The sequence below is a fragment of the Erythrolamprus reginae genome, chromosome 2 (assembly GCF_031021105.1).
Source record: "Erythrolamprus reginae isolate rEryReg1 chromosome 2, rEryReg1.hap1, whole genome shotgun sequence".
NCBI lineage: Eukaryota > Metazoa > Chordata > Lepidosauria > Squamata > Dipsadidae > Erythrolamprus > Erythrolamprus reginae.
In genome coordinates, this window is record NC_091951.1 from 206,385,929 (window position 1) to 206,401,843 (window position 15,915).

The 15,915-nt window shown below is 39.8% G+C and overlaps 1 protein-coding gene across 2 annotated transcripts in view; it reads right to left on the reverse strand.

Moving 5' to 3' along the window:
• The window catches only part of RAVER1 (ribonucleoprotein, PTB binding 1), a 32,016-nt gene extending 21,377 nt beyond the window's left edge, over nucleotides 1-10,639 (reverse strand). Inside the window, exons 1-2 of one of the 2 annotated variants that reach the window (XR_011558162.1) lie at nucleotides 10,321-10,639; nucleotides 174-240 (exon numbers count right to left, since the gene is read on the reverse strand). Coding sequence is in view for 1 of the 2 variants with exons in the window: in XM_070741475.1 (XP_070597576.1) it covers nucleotides 174-240; nucleotides 10,321-10,545 (292 nt within the window). In the remaining variant the exon portion in view is untranslated. The remainder of the gene's footprint in view (nucleotides 1-173; nucleotides 241-10,320) is intronic. The other variant, XM_070741475.1, reaches the window with a different exon arrangement.
• Nucleotides 10,640-15,915: the final 5,276 nt, after the last annotated feature.

Sequence of the window (15,915 nt, forward strand, 5' to 3'; positions counted from 1 at the left end):
CAATGTAAGTACAGTATTACATAGAAAAGTTATTTAATCTGTGGGTATTTTCTATGGAAAAACTAGAAAGATATCGATATTCTGCCTTACAGTGGGAGGATCCAGATATATCATTCATGACAAACCAACCCTCAATTCATAACAAAGCACTTTATAAATACAATTTTACTCACCTGTTCCTTTGTATTTGTCCACAAAACAATACTTAAGTTCGTAATCACTCAAAAGATCATGAATTTCCTGCATAAAATTAACAAAATAAATCATACTGAGGCAAAAACATGAAATAATTGCTTATTTTCCAATTAAATAACTTCTTGTCATCACTCCACTCACTGCTTTTTCAATAGTCTACAGACCAATGCCAAGTCAGAGTACTATTCCTAACATATTTATAGTAAATGTTAAAGATATCCACAATTTTGGTAGAAATTATGTGAAAGCATAATCAGTGCTTTGAACAACAATGGCTATTTCCAAATACATACAGATTTGAATAAACCAACAGAGCAAAGGGATTCAGGTAGTCATAAATGTGTTAATCATCTCTTGTTAAAGAGGACACTACAATAGAGGTACTGATAATTTTTTAAAAATCTATTTGGATCAAAGTTGAAATCTGTGCATTTTGCTACTGACTCAGCCATCAAATATACATTTGTTTTTAGGATTCTCAATGTCTAAAGCAAATAAATGTACTATTACGGTAAAATAGTTGTTTTAATCATTGTATTATATTGTAAGATAGCCTAACTACATATTACGCTCTAATGCTATTTCCAAATTGACCAATATTTTGTTAATGATTTGACATCAAATACTAAACAAATAACCGTGAAGGTACAACAGGAAATCACAAACCTCTGTATCATTATGAAATTGGAATTTACTTTTTATGTCAGACAAATCAAAATTTGTTAGCTTCCAGAGCAGTTCTATCTTTTATATGGTATTAAAACTCTCATTGTGTTTGCCTGTTTGGCCCCCAAAGATATCTAAAATCCACTAATCTAAAGAATGCATACAAAATCTTGGACTCATTACTCATGTGGAACTGAAATTTCCACGATGTTCTGACTGGTTTTAATTACTGTGACTGCTACAGTATCCTTGAGATTATATATGATTTTTGATATTCCCTGCCACCTTACCACAAGTAAAGTCAATAGGGAATCTGACAGGAAGTTAAAAATCTCTCCCACTCCCACTATTATTTTGGTCATCCTCTTTTTCTGTTTAGGTAAGTAAATATTGACATTACTGAAGTTGGTTTGCCATTAGAATTATTATTTTTATTTATGATATACTTTGTTCTTAGATGATCATGGGACTGTTCAGCACTGGGGGGGGAATTTAAAACGAAGCCTGAAATGCTTCTGGTCACAGACTGAACTACCTTTTTCTCAAAAGATGACCAACTGGGTTACAGGATTGTCTATTACCAAATAAAATGAGGAAAACTTAAGGAAGATAAGCAAAAGTGTGCATGAATATAAAAATATACACTTGATTTGAGCATGAACATCACAAAATAATACCCACATATAATCACTCTACATTTTTTCAGCCTTCAGAGAACTGAGTTTTGTTTTAAATCAGTAGAATAACAGTTATTATTTAGGAATAAAATTGGTAACTGTAGCTACTGTTCCCCTATGTATACAGTACTCTACTATTACAGAAATTCAGCAACCGCTAGCAAACAGTTTCTTATACCTCTTTCCTGTCATCTGATGATCCTTGTTTTTTTCCAGCCTAGATCTGATAAACCACTGCAAATTTAAATATTTCATTCTCCACTTATTAACCACAAAATCCTATGTCCTTAAACTTGGTGATTTGAGGATGGGGGTGGCTGGGAGTTGATTATAGACAAGCGTTAGAAACTATAATTCAGTTTTTGTTGAAAAAAATAAGCAAAAAACTCACAAGCCACCAATTATGACACAATATTTGATACATGAATAAAGCCACAACTAAGCATTCATCTGCAGATGATATTGCAATCTGCATTTATGAAATTATACAATCAGCTGTTGTTTTGCCATATATTCAGATAGTTCATAAACTGCACAATTGAAGCACATACCAAACGGGACAGTACAAATAAATAAGTCAGGCTCACTCAAGGTCATACTCCCCATATTCCTGCAAAAGAGTTGACTCCTTTCCATATCCTAAACACGAGGAAAAATGCTTCGAAGGGTAAACTACCCATAAATGGACATTTGTAAAACCTAATTGAAATATGCCTCCTACAGAAAATTTGAAACAATACCACAGGGCATAACACTAGCATAAGCTTAGTGCAATCCTGTGGGACACTGTGTTATTTGTGCTTTTTGGAAAAACGAACACAATTAAAGGCAATTCTAGAAGCAACTTTGTGACACTATAGAATAAAGCAATAGAACTTAGAAATTAAGAGATCCCAACCAAACAATAAAAACCTATCTACGATAGGGTCAAATTTTACCAACTAGTTGTTGAAATGGAATATTGGACAATTTATAAAATGAGGATTTCCCATAAAATGTGATTCTATTTTTTTGTCAATGAGAACCACTATATTATAGAGAAATAAATATGATCCTTGAGACTGGGTAGAAATTAAAATAAGACTTTTTATAACAGAGTATCTTTTGATCCTTTAAATTAAAAAATCTAAATAATGTTTTAGGTTTAAATTATAAATTTTTATAGAATAGCAGATAATTCAAACTTTACCTATTTTCAGTATGTTTACATTGATCCTATTCTGAAGTTCAGCTTTAATTTCAGTTACAGGGAAATCTCTTCAGCTCAGATCTAGCCTAGTCATTAACATTAATAAATATTCAGCATGTGATTAATATTATATTTTTCTTAATATTACCCTGTTTTCCCCAAAATAAGACATCCCCTGATAATAAGCCCATTCAGACTTTTGAGTGCATAGCAATAAGGCCAAGCGCTTATCTCAGTGCTCAAAAAAAATAAGACAGGGCCTTATTTTGGGGAAAACATTGTAGCTAATAATTTATAAGGCTTGTAGAATAACATCAACATAATCAAACAGTGGAACAGTGAATTGTTAATATTTACCCTCTCTCATCTCTTGGGATCTGTTTTAAAATAAAAGTCTGTTTCACTGTGTTGTCTAGAACAGTGTTTCCCAACCTTGGCAACTTGAACATATTTGCTGGCTGGGGGAATTCTGGGAGTTGAAGTCCAGATATCTTCAAGTTGCCAAGGTTGGGAAACACTGGTCTAGAATCTGTAAACAGCTCTACTTAAGTTTGACTGTAATGGAAGCTATTCTTTGCTTATTTGGTTACGGTTCAAAGAAATATTGTAAACAGCTACAAAAGCCACCTAAAGAGGAACCAAAGGACCAAATATTTACAATGTGCAGAAATGCTTTTGGCTGGCAGTGTGCTGCAGGAAAACGCTCAGGCCAAAAACGAGGTGCATGAGATGCATATGCCCCCCCGTACCCGCTTTTGGCTGCCAAAGGCACCGTAGGCCAATCCTTTGGTATTTCCAGGCTGCCCGCAGGCCTTGAGTTTGACACCCCTGCTGTAGCTTCTCCTACTGAGCTGGTGTCAGTACACTATAAGTGTCACAATAAATTTCAATCTTGAAACAGAAGGCCATTAGCCAATTCAAATGCAGAAAGTAAGGTTTTCCCCACTTTAATGTACAGTACATCTAATCTTTCGTTATAATTAAGCAGCTTCCATTCAGAGCTGTTTTGTAATATCAATTGCTAAAAGACAAATCAGCAGACTTGGATAATACTATTTCAAACAACAGAGTTATTGTGAAATCTAAATTAAAAAATCAGGACTCTTAATTTTGCAGAATGGTCTGTGCTTGTATCTTGTGCAATGATTGTACCCTAAAGCATGGTTGTGCTATTTTGTTTTTCTTCCCAATAGGGAGAATGAGACTTTCAATAATATTTAGAATCTCTTATATAGAGGAAAATTTTAGTTATTTGGCAATAACTAATGACAGAGGCTTTATACAAGTTTCAAATAAGAAGTATCACAAACTCCTACAAAGTTTTGAATGAGGACTATTAAGGCAATGGTAATTTAACAGATGTACAAAAAGAGAAACTAAGAATGCTCCATAGTAATCAGTCAGATTACTACTCTTTTGAACACAACATCGCTAACATGGTAGTAAATATCCAGGGCTTCCAACTGCAGGTTTTCTGTCTCACATCTTTTTCTGGAGGAGGAAAAGGGTCAGAACTGCAAAGAATATGACATAGTTGCACTACAGCAATCTACCATATATACTCGAGTATAAGCCGAGTTTTTCAGCCCCAAAAATGGGCTGAAAACCCCGACCTCGGCTTATGCTCGGGTCACCACAAGAGGGTGCTGAATCACCACAAGAGGGCGCCCCACGGGAGCCTGGCAGGCATTGCTGGCTTGGGCGGGTGAGGGAGCTATGGCAGGTGCCTGCTGAGGCAGCTTCAGGGGCGCCTTTGGGAGGGCTGGACGCAGGAACTGGGCTGTGGAGGTCACACTTTTACACCCTCTGCGGCTCCAACGATGCCGGAGCTCTTGGGGCTATGGTTGGCTGGTGCCTTTACTTGAGCCGGGAAGAGGAGGCACCTGCCCCATCCCTCCCACAGCTCCGACGGCGTGCGAGAAGGGAAAAACGTGATGGGAAGCCGGTGAGGTGGGGGGGGGGGGTGGATTCCTGCTTCTGTCTTCTCAAACCCCCCCCCACCTCACCGGCTTCCCATTTTCCCCCTCTTGCGTGCTGTTCGAGCGGTTGGCTGGCGCCTTTGCTTGAGCCGGGGAGAGGAGGCACTTGCGAGAAGACAGAAGCTCCAGTTCTAAGGGCAAAGAGCTCTCCGAGCGAAGCAGCTGTGGGGAGGGTGGGGCCGTTGCCTCCTCTCCCCGTCTCAAGCAATGACGCCAGCCAAGTGCTCCTCCGAGGAAAAGGCTCGTTTCTCTCTCTCTCACTCTCCTGCCGCTACAAGGATTTTAAATTTATTTTTAAAATACCGGTACTTAAATAAATAATTATGCTGTTGGCTGCTTCCTCTTCTCCTCTTTTCCGGTCGTGGAGGAAAAGGAGGAGGAAAGGAAAGAGGCGAGGGTTCTTCTTCCTTTCCTCTTCCTCCTTTTCCTCTGCGGCTGCAGGCTACTCTGGATCTCCTCCTCCTCCATTCCCTGCTGCCGTCCCAAGTGGATCCCCTTAGCAAATCTGCTTCCCCGAACAACACATGGGGCAATAAAGGGAGACGGAGGAGGAGAGAGCCAGCAAGCTAAAGTGGGGGGGGGGGACGGCATGAACTCTCTCCAGGCTTTAGAAGCCCCCAACCGGAGAGAGAAGCATATTTGTTAAAGAGATCCACTTGGTACGGCAGCAGGGGAAGGAGGAGGAGAACAGCTCTTTCCTTTCCTCCTCCTCCCCCTGCTGCCGTCCCAAGTGGATCTCTTTAGCAAATCTGCTTCCCCGCACAACACAATGCAGTAAAGGGAGACTAGGAGGAGGAGGATCGGGGGTGGGAGATCCAGCCAGCGAGCCAGCCAGCAAGCTAAAGGGGGGGGACGGCACGGCATGAGCTCTCTCCAGGCTTCTAAAAACTCAAGTTTAAAGAGCCCTGGGTTAGGGTTAAAAATGCAAGAGTCTTCAAGCCTGGAAAGATTAAGGCTTGTGGACTTCAACTCCCACTCCTGAAGTAGTATGGCTGGTGCAGGAATTCTGGGAGTTGAAGTCCACCTGTCTTAAAACTGTCAAGTTTAAAGACCCCTGGGTTAGGTTTAGAAATAGGTTTTAGCTTGGTTGCTGATTGAGCTACTTTTTTTACTTTTTAATTTATTGTTATTACCAGATTGCTTTTGTTTACCCTCTTTTAAATTTACAGAGCTAGTTTACTGGTTTTCTTTAAAATAAATATTCTAAAACATTTAATCTACTAATGTCTCAATTAATGTAATTTTATTGGTTTCCATTTTTATAAGTTACCAGTAGCCACTGCATTTTCTAACCTCGGCTTATATTCGGGTCAATAAGTTTTCCCAGTTTTTGTGGCAAAAACTGGTGCCTTGGCTTATACTCGGGTTGGCTTATACTCGAGTATATACGGTATATTCAGAAAATTATTGGTGACTTAGCAAAAAAGTGGTTCTCATATTCCAGTTTAAATGTGCTCCCTTTGTATTGGAATACATTATGCTAAACATTATGAAAACACCAGTCTAAGGAAAGTTTCAGACAAAAAGAGAGTTTTAAGACAGTTTTTTTTCCCTTTCACACTATCAGGAGTGGTATGTGTGTGTGTGAATGTGTAGACATACACACTTACAGGCAGATTGCCCAGGTTCAAATCCCAGTAAGGGTATGGCTAGCTGATGAGAAATATTTATTTATTTATTGGATTTATATGCCAAGCTCTTTATATTTAAATAGCTTGAAATAGATCTATACTAGTCTCCCTACATTTTCATTATCAGCAAAAATATATTATATCTATCTACCTATCTATATCTAACTACCCTCCTACCTTCCTATCTATCCATCCTTCCATCTATTCTATCTGTCTATCAATAAAATTTACATCATAGGTCTGGTTTAACTTCAAAGTACATAAATATTATTTTACAATTGTTATTTTTATGAAAACTACATCTGGCTGCAACATTAAAAAAGTTTATTTTTCAATTTAAATATTCTTTTTTAGGAAGGATGATCTTCTGACAGCACAAAATGTGTAGAAAATAATGTAGCACATAGTAGATACTGTACTTTAAGAGAGTTGCATATGAAATTAATATGAATCTTATTCAAAATTCTTATTAATGTTAGGAAGGTGGATAAAGGACAACATTCAAAAAGTAGAATCACCAAATCCCCTGAGATACAGTGTCATGCAGCAATAATTAATGTTGGGAAAAGCTGAATGACTGCACAGTTTTATAAAGGCATAAGAGTACATTTCATGAAAGCTTTCACCCAAAGAAAATCAAACTGTTAGCCTTTTCAAGTATCACAAGATTTGTTTTTTTAAAACTGCAGTGAATTCATAGAGCTTCTCATAGAAAGCTTGCCTATAGTAGAGGCTTGATAATTACTTTCTTAAAAAATAAAATTCTTTTTGATATGTAAGAAAAGAACAACCTGTCAGATGCCTGCAGAACTTGCAGTTATCCTTTATAGAGAGCAGAGGTTCATGTCTACTTCCATCCTCCCTTTGACCACAGATCACTGAAACTTAATTACTGCCACAGTAATTAATCACTGCCTTGATTTTTTATTTATGTATTTCCTGCTTCTATTATTTTTATCAACAACCGAAGGCAGCAAACATATCTAGCACTCCCTCCTCTTCCTTATTTTCCCCACAACTCCTCTGTGAAGTGAGTTGGGGTGAGAGAGTGCGGTTGTTCCAAGGTCACCCAGCCAGTTTTCATGCCTACGGCTGGACTAGAAATCACAATCTCCTGGTTTCTAGGCCAGAGAATGTAGAATTAAAGCCAGCATGGAAAGCAACAAATTAGTACACTTTCCACTGAAAGAATGACTTGCCAACTTTGGGTAGACAAAAAATTCCAGCATTCGAAGCAAACTCTGAGCCAAGGTAATCGATACTTTGCACCAAAGAAGAATATTTTTTAAAAGTTTCATATCACTACAAATTATATTTGTACCAGTAGTGGGTTCTAAATGCTTTTGCTACCAGCTCACATGTGCAACACCTCTGCGCATGCGCAGAAGCGTCCTGGGGAAGTGGGTGGAGCCTCCCATCACCGCCGTTATGGGTTCAGACAATAGGGCCGAACCGGGAGCAACTCACCACTGGTTTGTACAGTATTCCTAATATTTGTTACTGAATTGCCCCACCCCGGTTCACTAGTCATTATCAAAATAGTGTAGTTTGCTTGCCCTTTTCCAACATCTCAAGGCATACAGAACTCTGCATAAATTACAGAAGGATATTCCTCACTATAAAAATTCTTATCGATTATATTTCCTTCATCTTTTTAATACCCTTTCTCCAAATCAATATTTGGAAGTTTAAATAAATTATCTTTGCTTTAACCAAACATATGGGGGAGCAATGTTAATAGGGAAGCCAGATTCACTTAATAGCCATTTGTTGTCCTTGGAGAGGGGCAGCATACAAATCCAATTAATTAATTAATAACAAATAAATTTATTAACTTAATACCTGCAGTGATTCACTTAACTGTGGCAGAAAGGATGTAAAATGAGGCAAAACTCACAACTGTCTTGCTTAGCAAAAAAACCCTAGGGGCTCAACTTTCCAGATATTTGGGCTTCAACATGAGGTACCATCTTCCTGTAAGCTGTGATCTCTTCTAAGAAGGGAAATTCTAGGACTGGGTTGGCTTATCTTAAGCCAGTTTACCTAACTATATTGTATTTTACTGACTGAATTACAGTTGATAATTTCTTAATATTCCCTCCTAAACTATATACATATATGGGCTCACATATATTCTAAACTGAAACAAAACAAGTCGTATTTTCAGGATACATAAAAAGGGACTATAAATTTGCTCTTGCTTGACAAGGTTGGAGCCACCTCTTGATCTCAGCTGTTCCCATGATATCCTAATCCTTGACATTACAATTTCAGTTCAATGAAAGGACCAGGGATCTTCTGACACAATTGATTGTGTAGAATCTCAAGAGTCTTTCTATTTCTAATCAGTCTGTTTCTTAAAATGTTAAGGCATACAATATTTGGTTATGCCTGTCCTTAGACAGACTTTAAGATGTTCTTTCAACTCTCCCTAGTTGAAAAAGGGAAAAAGTTGTTACAGTAAAATTTTAACTGGCTGATTGTGAGAAATCCATACTGTAATTGTATATTGAAATCTTATAACCAAATATAAGTTATTAAAATCTATCCACTTTATTTGCTGGCCACTGAAACACTATTTAAATTATTTGATTCTTTGTCAAAATGATCTGCTATAAATGTACTGCCTCCTATAGTATTCTATTTTTCTCATTCCCTGTATGATTTTCTACTACTTTGTAGTAAGTACTTTCATGCTTCATGTCTTTTGTTAAGATTGTTGCAATTGGCTTAATTGTACATACAGAAAAGCCTTCAGCAATGTGTTACATGAGCATTTATCTAGTAAATTCTTTACTTCCTTTTGTTTCTGCTTTAACTTCACTGTGTGATCTCAGCTCATTCAAGTATCTATGAAAAGCAATGCAGTACATTTCTCTACCACTCTCTGGACTGCAGCAGTTTAAACAGGTATGTATGAGTTAGTCTATTGTTACCTTAAAAGCCAGCAGATTTATTATTACAGTTACATGGACAAAAGGTCACACAGAAGATACATCACACGTTATTTAATTAGAGGATAGAGAGCCATAGAAAAGAAGAGAGAACTGGAAAAAAACATATTAAGTATATTGAAGCAGCCATGGGTATGAGTGGTTGTATCATGGTGCATTTACTCAACTAGATATAAAAATTAACAATATACTTGCAATCACTGATCAGTGATTATAAATAACTAAAATTACAAGGTTTGATTAATTCATATGTTTAGACTGTCAAATGCCATAATCAATACATTTTGCACTGAACCGTTTACAAGTTTTTGTAGATACGTTTGCATGCATGCAGTAATTCAGGCATGATCCGCAAACAGATTAATAATAATAATAATAATAATAATAATAATAATAATAATAATAATAATTTATTAGATTTGTATGCCGCCCCTCTCCAAGGACTCAGAGGGGCTCACAACAAGTAAAAGATCATATAAAAATCCTATATTAAAACATTTTTAAACACCCTTATTAAAAAAACAATCATACAACCCAAACACACCATACATAATACGGGAAAAGAACTAAGAAATTGATGGATCTAAGATTTGTGGATCCCTCATTTTATCATTGATACCTCAATTACATGAAACACTAAATAGCTTGTATTAAAACCAAACTGAAAAGAAAGCAGCACGCGTGCGCTTCACTTTCGCCTAAGTATGATAAAAGCAACACGCATATTTGTAACATGCTAAAAAAAAGTCGGACATTTATTGCGGCGTAATCTTGCAAAGACCAGACTCTGACTTATCACAAGTTAGAAGTTAAATACAGTAAAGTGAATACAACAACTGCTCCTGAGAAATAAGGAAAAAACACAAAGGGAGGGTGCATTTTGTTTTCCGTCAATGGCGAGACAGTACGTAAGCAACAGGAACCAGTGCCGTCAGCCGTTGTGCTTCCTGATATTCTCACCTGCTTGTTGGCTCGGATCCCCCTCTAACGTCCCTCCACCACGCCCCAATTCACCTTCCCTTCGGTTACCTGGTTGGCGACGTCGTTAGGCAGCCCGCGAATGAGCACCTTGCGTCGGTTACGGAATTGTCGGTCGCTTCTTTCCAGGCGACCAGCTATTTCGGCCTCTTCCAAGGGCAGCAATATCTCTTCAGGGGCGTTGGCCGAGCCTGCATCGGGGTCTGGAAGTGACCCAGGGGAGGAGGCTGCCTCATCAACCACCTCACCAAAAGCCGCCTCTGCTGCCGCCGCCATCTTGGGAAGCAACTGCCCCCTTCCACCTCGCAAGCTAACACCAGCGGCAGAGGGCGGTGGGAAAGAATGACGTCAGTCTCATCCCGGCCCCCCCATTGGTCCCGAAGTTCCCCGCCCAACTCCCCGGACAGCAGTTAGTCGTGTTGCCCAATGAGAAGCTGCAGTGTGAATTAACCCTTCACCAGAACTGGGTAAAAATGGGCGGCGCTCGATCTCGCCCGGTCCGGAAGCGTTGCTTGCTGCTTAGCGGATTTTGATTGAAATCTGAGCAGCAGGAAAAGCGGTCAGAGAAATTAAAATGCGGGAGGATTGGGCGGAAGTGAAAGGACAATTTTGTGTATCATCTAAGTCAGTGTTTCCCAACCTTGGCAACTTGAAGATATTTGGACTTCAACTCCCAGAATTCCCCAGGCATCGTTCGCTCGCTGGGGAATTTTGGGAGTTGAAGTCCAAATATCTTCAAGTTACTAAGGTTGGGAAACACTGATCTAAGTTGCCCAATTGGTCAGCCGTCTTCGTTTTTTGCAGGAGAACCATCGTGATACTTTAAAATAGAATAGAATTCTTTATTGGGCAAATGTGATTGGACACACAAGGAATTTGACTTTGGTGCATATGCTCTCAGTGTACATAAAAGAAAAGATATATTTGTCAAGGATCATGAGGTAAGAACATAAGAAGAGCCGGGCTGAATCAGGCCAAAGCCCATCCACCCAAGCATTCTGTGTCACACAGTGGCCCACCAATTGTCCATGGGGATCTTGAGCAGAAAGAGAAGGCAAAACCTCCCCTTTCCCTTGACTCCCTTGAGGTATAACACTTAATGATCATAGGGTTCAACTAAGCCAGGCATAGGCAAAGTTGGCTCTTCTATGACATGTAGACTTCAACTCCCAGAATTCCTGAGCCAATCATGATAGCTCAGGAATTCTGGGAGTTGAAGTCCACAAGACAGAGAAGAGCCAACTTTGTCCACCCCTGAAGTAAGCAATCAGGAAACAATAAAAATCATAAGAATACAAGTAACAAGTTACAGTCATAAGTGGGAGGAGATGGGTGATAGGAATGATGAGAAAAAATTAGTAGTACTAATAGGGCAGACTTAGTAAATAGTTTGACGGTGTGGAGGGAATTATTTGTTTAGTAGAGTGATGACATTTGGGAAGAAACTGTTCTTGTGTCCAGTTGTCTTGGAGTGTAGTGCTCTATAGCAACAATTTGAGGATTGGAGTTGAAACAGTTTATGTCCAGAATGTGAAGGATCAGTAAATGTTATCACCGCCCTCTTTTTGACTCTTGCAGTGTACAGGTCCTCAATGGAAGGCAGGTTGGCAGCAATTGTTTTTCCTGCAGTTCTGATTATCCTCTGAAGTCTGTGTTGGTCCTGTTGGGTTGCAGAACCAAACCAGACAGTTATAGAGTTGCAGATGACAGACTCAACGATTCCTCTGTAGAACTGTATCAGCCGCTCCTTGGGCAGTTTGAGCTTCCTGAGTTGGCGCAGAAAGAACATTCTTCGTTGTACTTTTTTGATGACATTTTTGATGTTAGGTGACCATTTTAGGTCTTGAGTCTCTATTGTTAATACTACATTGTCTAGTATTATAAGAGGTGGTAGGATGGGAGGGCGGGTTTCTCCTAAAGTCTACCACCATTTCTACGATTTTGAGTGTGTTCAGTTCCAGATTGTTCCAGTCACACCACAAGGTTAGTGACTGTTGTTAACATACAAGAGTATTAATTATGTGAAGGAAATGACATCACATCTTTGGCATATTAAGATATAGGGATATTTTGAGGAAGCCTGCCTTGAGGTATGATATTTAATAGATCGAATTATATAGTGTGGCATAAAAATCTGGATGCCGACTAGATGGCAGCAAAGAAAAAATATCTAGCTGTCTCGATTTTTGCTAAAATTATAGCAGGCATCTCTTACGCCTCATGAAATCACTAAGACTAAGGATAGATTTGGGGAATGTAACTTATCTGAACTTTGTTTCAATTTTTGCAGGCCATAATTTACAGTCAACATTACATAATGAGTATAGGGGGGGGGGTTGGGGGGGAGGGTTAAATCATCTTGGACTTCTCAGGAAGAACACTGATACTAAAAACTAGATACTGTCATACCATATATGTGTCATATTGTACCATAAATATACATTATAAAAAATATCAATATCAATATAAGGTACTCTGAGTTAATCAGGTCACTCACAGTTCTAGTTATAACGAATTCAGAAACAAATTACTCCACCCTCTCCAAACCATTTTGTTCATTTAAGTTGGTGATCTAGACTAGGCAAATATCTAATATGCTTTTAATAAAAAAATGTTAACAAATATTTGATGTGACCTTAATCAGCTGTTCCAGGTAATCTTCCAGGTATCTGCACAGATAATAAAACAATCCCCAAAGAACCAAACAATGGAATTGCCATGAAGCAAAGTAATAACTCAGGGTTGGTACAAGTGTATTTGGTATGTGTGTGCATATGCATGCCTTTGAGTCAGTCTCTAATGCAGTTTTCTTGGCAATATTTGCAGAAGTGATTTCTCATTGCCTTCTTCCTTGGCTGAGAGAGTACTTGGCCCAAAATCATCCATATGATTTTAGTGTTCAAAGCAGGACTAAAACGCAGGCTTTTCCTTACTCCTGCTGCAGGTCCTCATTCAATAGACCAAACTAGTGACTTCTTGCTCTCAAAAAACCTTATCTGTAGTGTTACAATATTAAAGTAAGCACTGTCAAAGGAAGCATAATATCTCAGTATTACTTTCTAAAACTGATTACAGTGATCCCTCAATTTTCGCGGTCTTGATCTTCGCGAAATGGCTATACCACGGTTTTTCAAAAAATAATAATTTAAAAATAGTCCGCGGTTTTTTTCCTACACCACGGTTTTTCCCGCCCGATGACGTCATACGTCATCACCAAACTAACGTCTGCCATTGCTGATTGGCCGAAATCTCGGCCAATCAGCTTTGCCATCGCAAAAACTTTGCCCGGCAACGCTGATGCACCGAAATCTCAGCCAATCAGCGTTGTCATTGCAAAAATTTCGCCCGACTGCTGATGGACAGAAATCTCGGCCAATCAGTGTTGTTTGGCCAGCGTGCTTTGGAACTTTTGGAACTTGTTAAGACTTGTTGGAAGATGGCTCCTAAACGTTGCACGCGGAGCGGAGGCGGCAACGCTAAAAAGAGCAGGAAGATGCTGACAATTAAGGAGAAAATTGAACTTTTGGACATGCTGAAAGAGGGACGCTCTTATGCAGATGTTGGTCGGAATTATGGGATCAACGAATCGAGTGTGCGATACATTCGGAAAGACGAAAAGAAGATAAGGCAAAGTTCTCTGATAACATTAAACAAGGCTGCAAAAAGAATGGTGATGCCTAGAAACAAACGCCTTATGAAGATGGAAGCTGCTTTGTCCGTGTGGGTACAAGACTGCCGTAAAAAGAGCATTGCTTTGGATACCAACACCATACGGACAACGGCACAGCAACTCTACACCCGTCTTGCAAACACAGAAGGAGGTGATGCAGATGAGGGAAACGCAGGTGAGGGCTGGGGTTTTTTATTCTGTCATTATTTAAGTGCTTTTACCATACAGTACTGTATGCTTTCATTCAAGAGTCACTTCTCCCTTTCCTGTCATTCTCTGCTGATGAAGGTGCTGGTGAAGGTGCTGATGACTCTGAAGACCCCCAGCCATCAACATCTTCTGCTTCTTCGGCCCCATACACATTCACAGCAAGCAAAGGGTGGTTCGAGAAATTTCAACGGCGCTATGGCCTGAAGAGTGTGTCATTGCACGGAGAAGCTGCCTCAGCAGATACAGGTGCAGCCGAAAAGTACGTCCAGGGCACGTTTAAAGACCTAATTGAAGAAGGGGGCTACCTTCCAGAACAGGTGTTCAACATGGACGAAACAGGCCTGTTCTGGAAGAGGATGCCTTCACGGACTTTCTTGATGCAAGATGAAGCCAAAGCCTCTGGCTTTAAGGCCCAGAAAGATCGGGTAACTTTGATCATGTGTGGGAATGCAGCAGGCTTTTTGATGAAGCCAGGGCTAATTTTTAAGTCACGAAATCCAAGAGCCCTCAAGAACAGAAATAAGAATGCATTGCCAGTGTACTGGATGCATAATCCTAAAGCATGGATTACAAAACCCCTCACGCAGGACTGGTTTCATCAGTGCTTCATCCCACAGGTGAAGGATTATTTGGCTGGCAAAGGACTCAATTTCAAAGTGCTTCTCCTAATGGACAATGCTGGAGGCCATGATGACCTGGCACATGAACATGCTGGGGTGCAAGTCAAATTCTTGCCACCAAATACCACATCGCTTATCCAGCCGATGGATCAAGGTGTTATCCGCGCATTTAAGGCACTGTACACGCGCAATTCCCTTGCAAGCCTCGTGGAAGCAATGGACGCTGATGAAAGCTTCACATTGAAGGGCTACTGGCGTCAGTACACGATCGCATCATGTCTGAAGAACATTCAGAATGCCTTAATGGATATGAAGTCACAGACAATGAATGCCTGCTGGAAGAAATTGTGGCCAGAAGTGGTGCATGATTACAAGGGATTTGCTCCCGAAGAAATTCAACATGCTGCAGTCCAGAAATCTGTGAAGCTGGCACAGGCACTGGGTGGAGAAGGCTTCATTGACATGACACCAGATGAAGTCCATGGGTTGCTTGATGAGCATGGCCTACCACTGATAGACAAAGATCTGGAGGAGCTGACCAGGTCAGCGAGTGAAGAAGAGGAGGAAGAGGAAGCTGAACAAGCTGAGGAAGATGATGTTGGCCTAACGCTTGAGCGGCTTGCAGAACTGAACAGAACTGCTGCACATCTCCAACGCATGGTGGAACTTTGGGATCCCAACATGACTCGCTCTATACACTTTAAGGCCTCCCTTGACAACACCTTTGCACCATACAGAGCCATGTTAGCCCAGAAAAAGAAACTGCACCAACAACTGCCCATAACTATGTTTGTCACGAAAACCAAGAGGTCTGTCACACCATCACCTGCAGCGTCCATTGTAGAAATGGTGATAGAACAAGATCCCGAGTTATCCTAGTTATGCTAACCCCCCCCCCAAAAAAATGTAAATAAATATTGTTATCATTTATTATCAGGATGACTAAGTGTCTTATTCAATGTGTACAGGTACAGGTAGAGGTACTGTAATGGGAAGGGGAAATGGTAATTAAGGGGATGGGAAATGGTACTTTATGGGTTAAAAGTGTTGGGACTGAGTGGCATACAGAAGAATGAATGAATGACTGAGTGAATGAAATTCAAACACAGGTGGGAGGGAAGGAAGGAGAGAAGGAAGGTAGGAAGG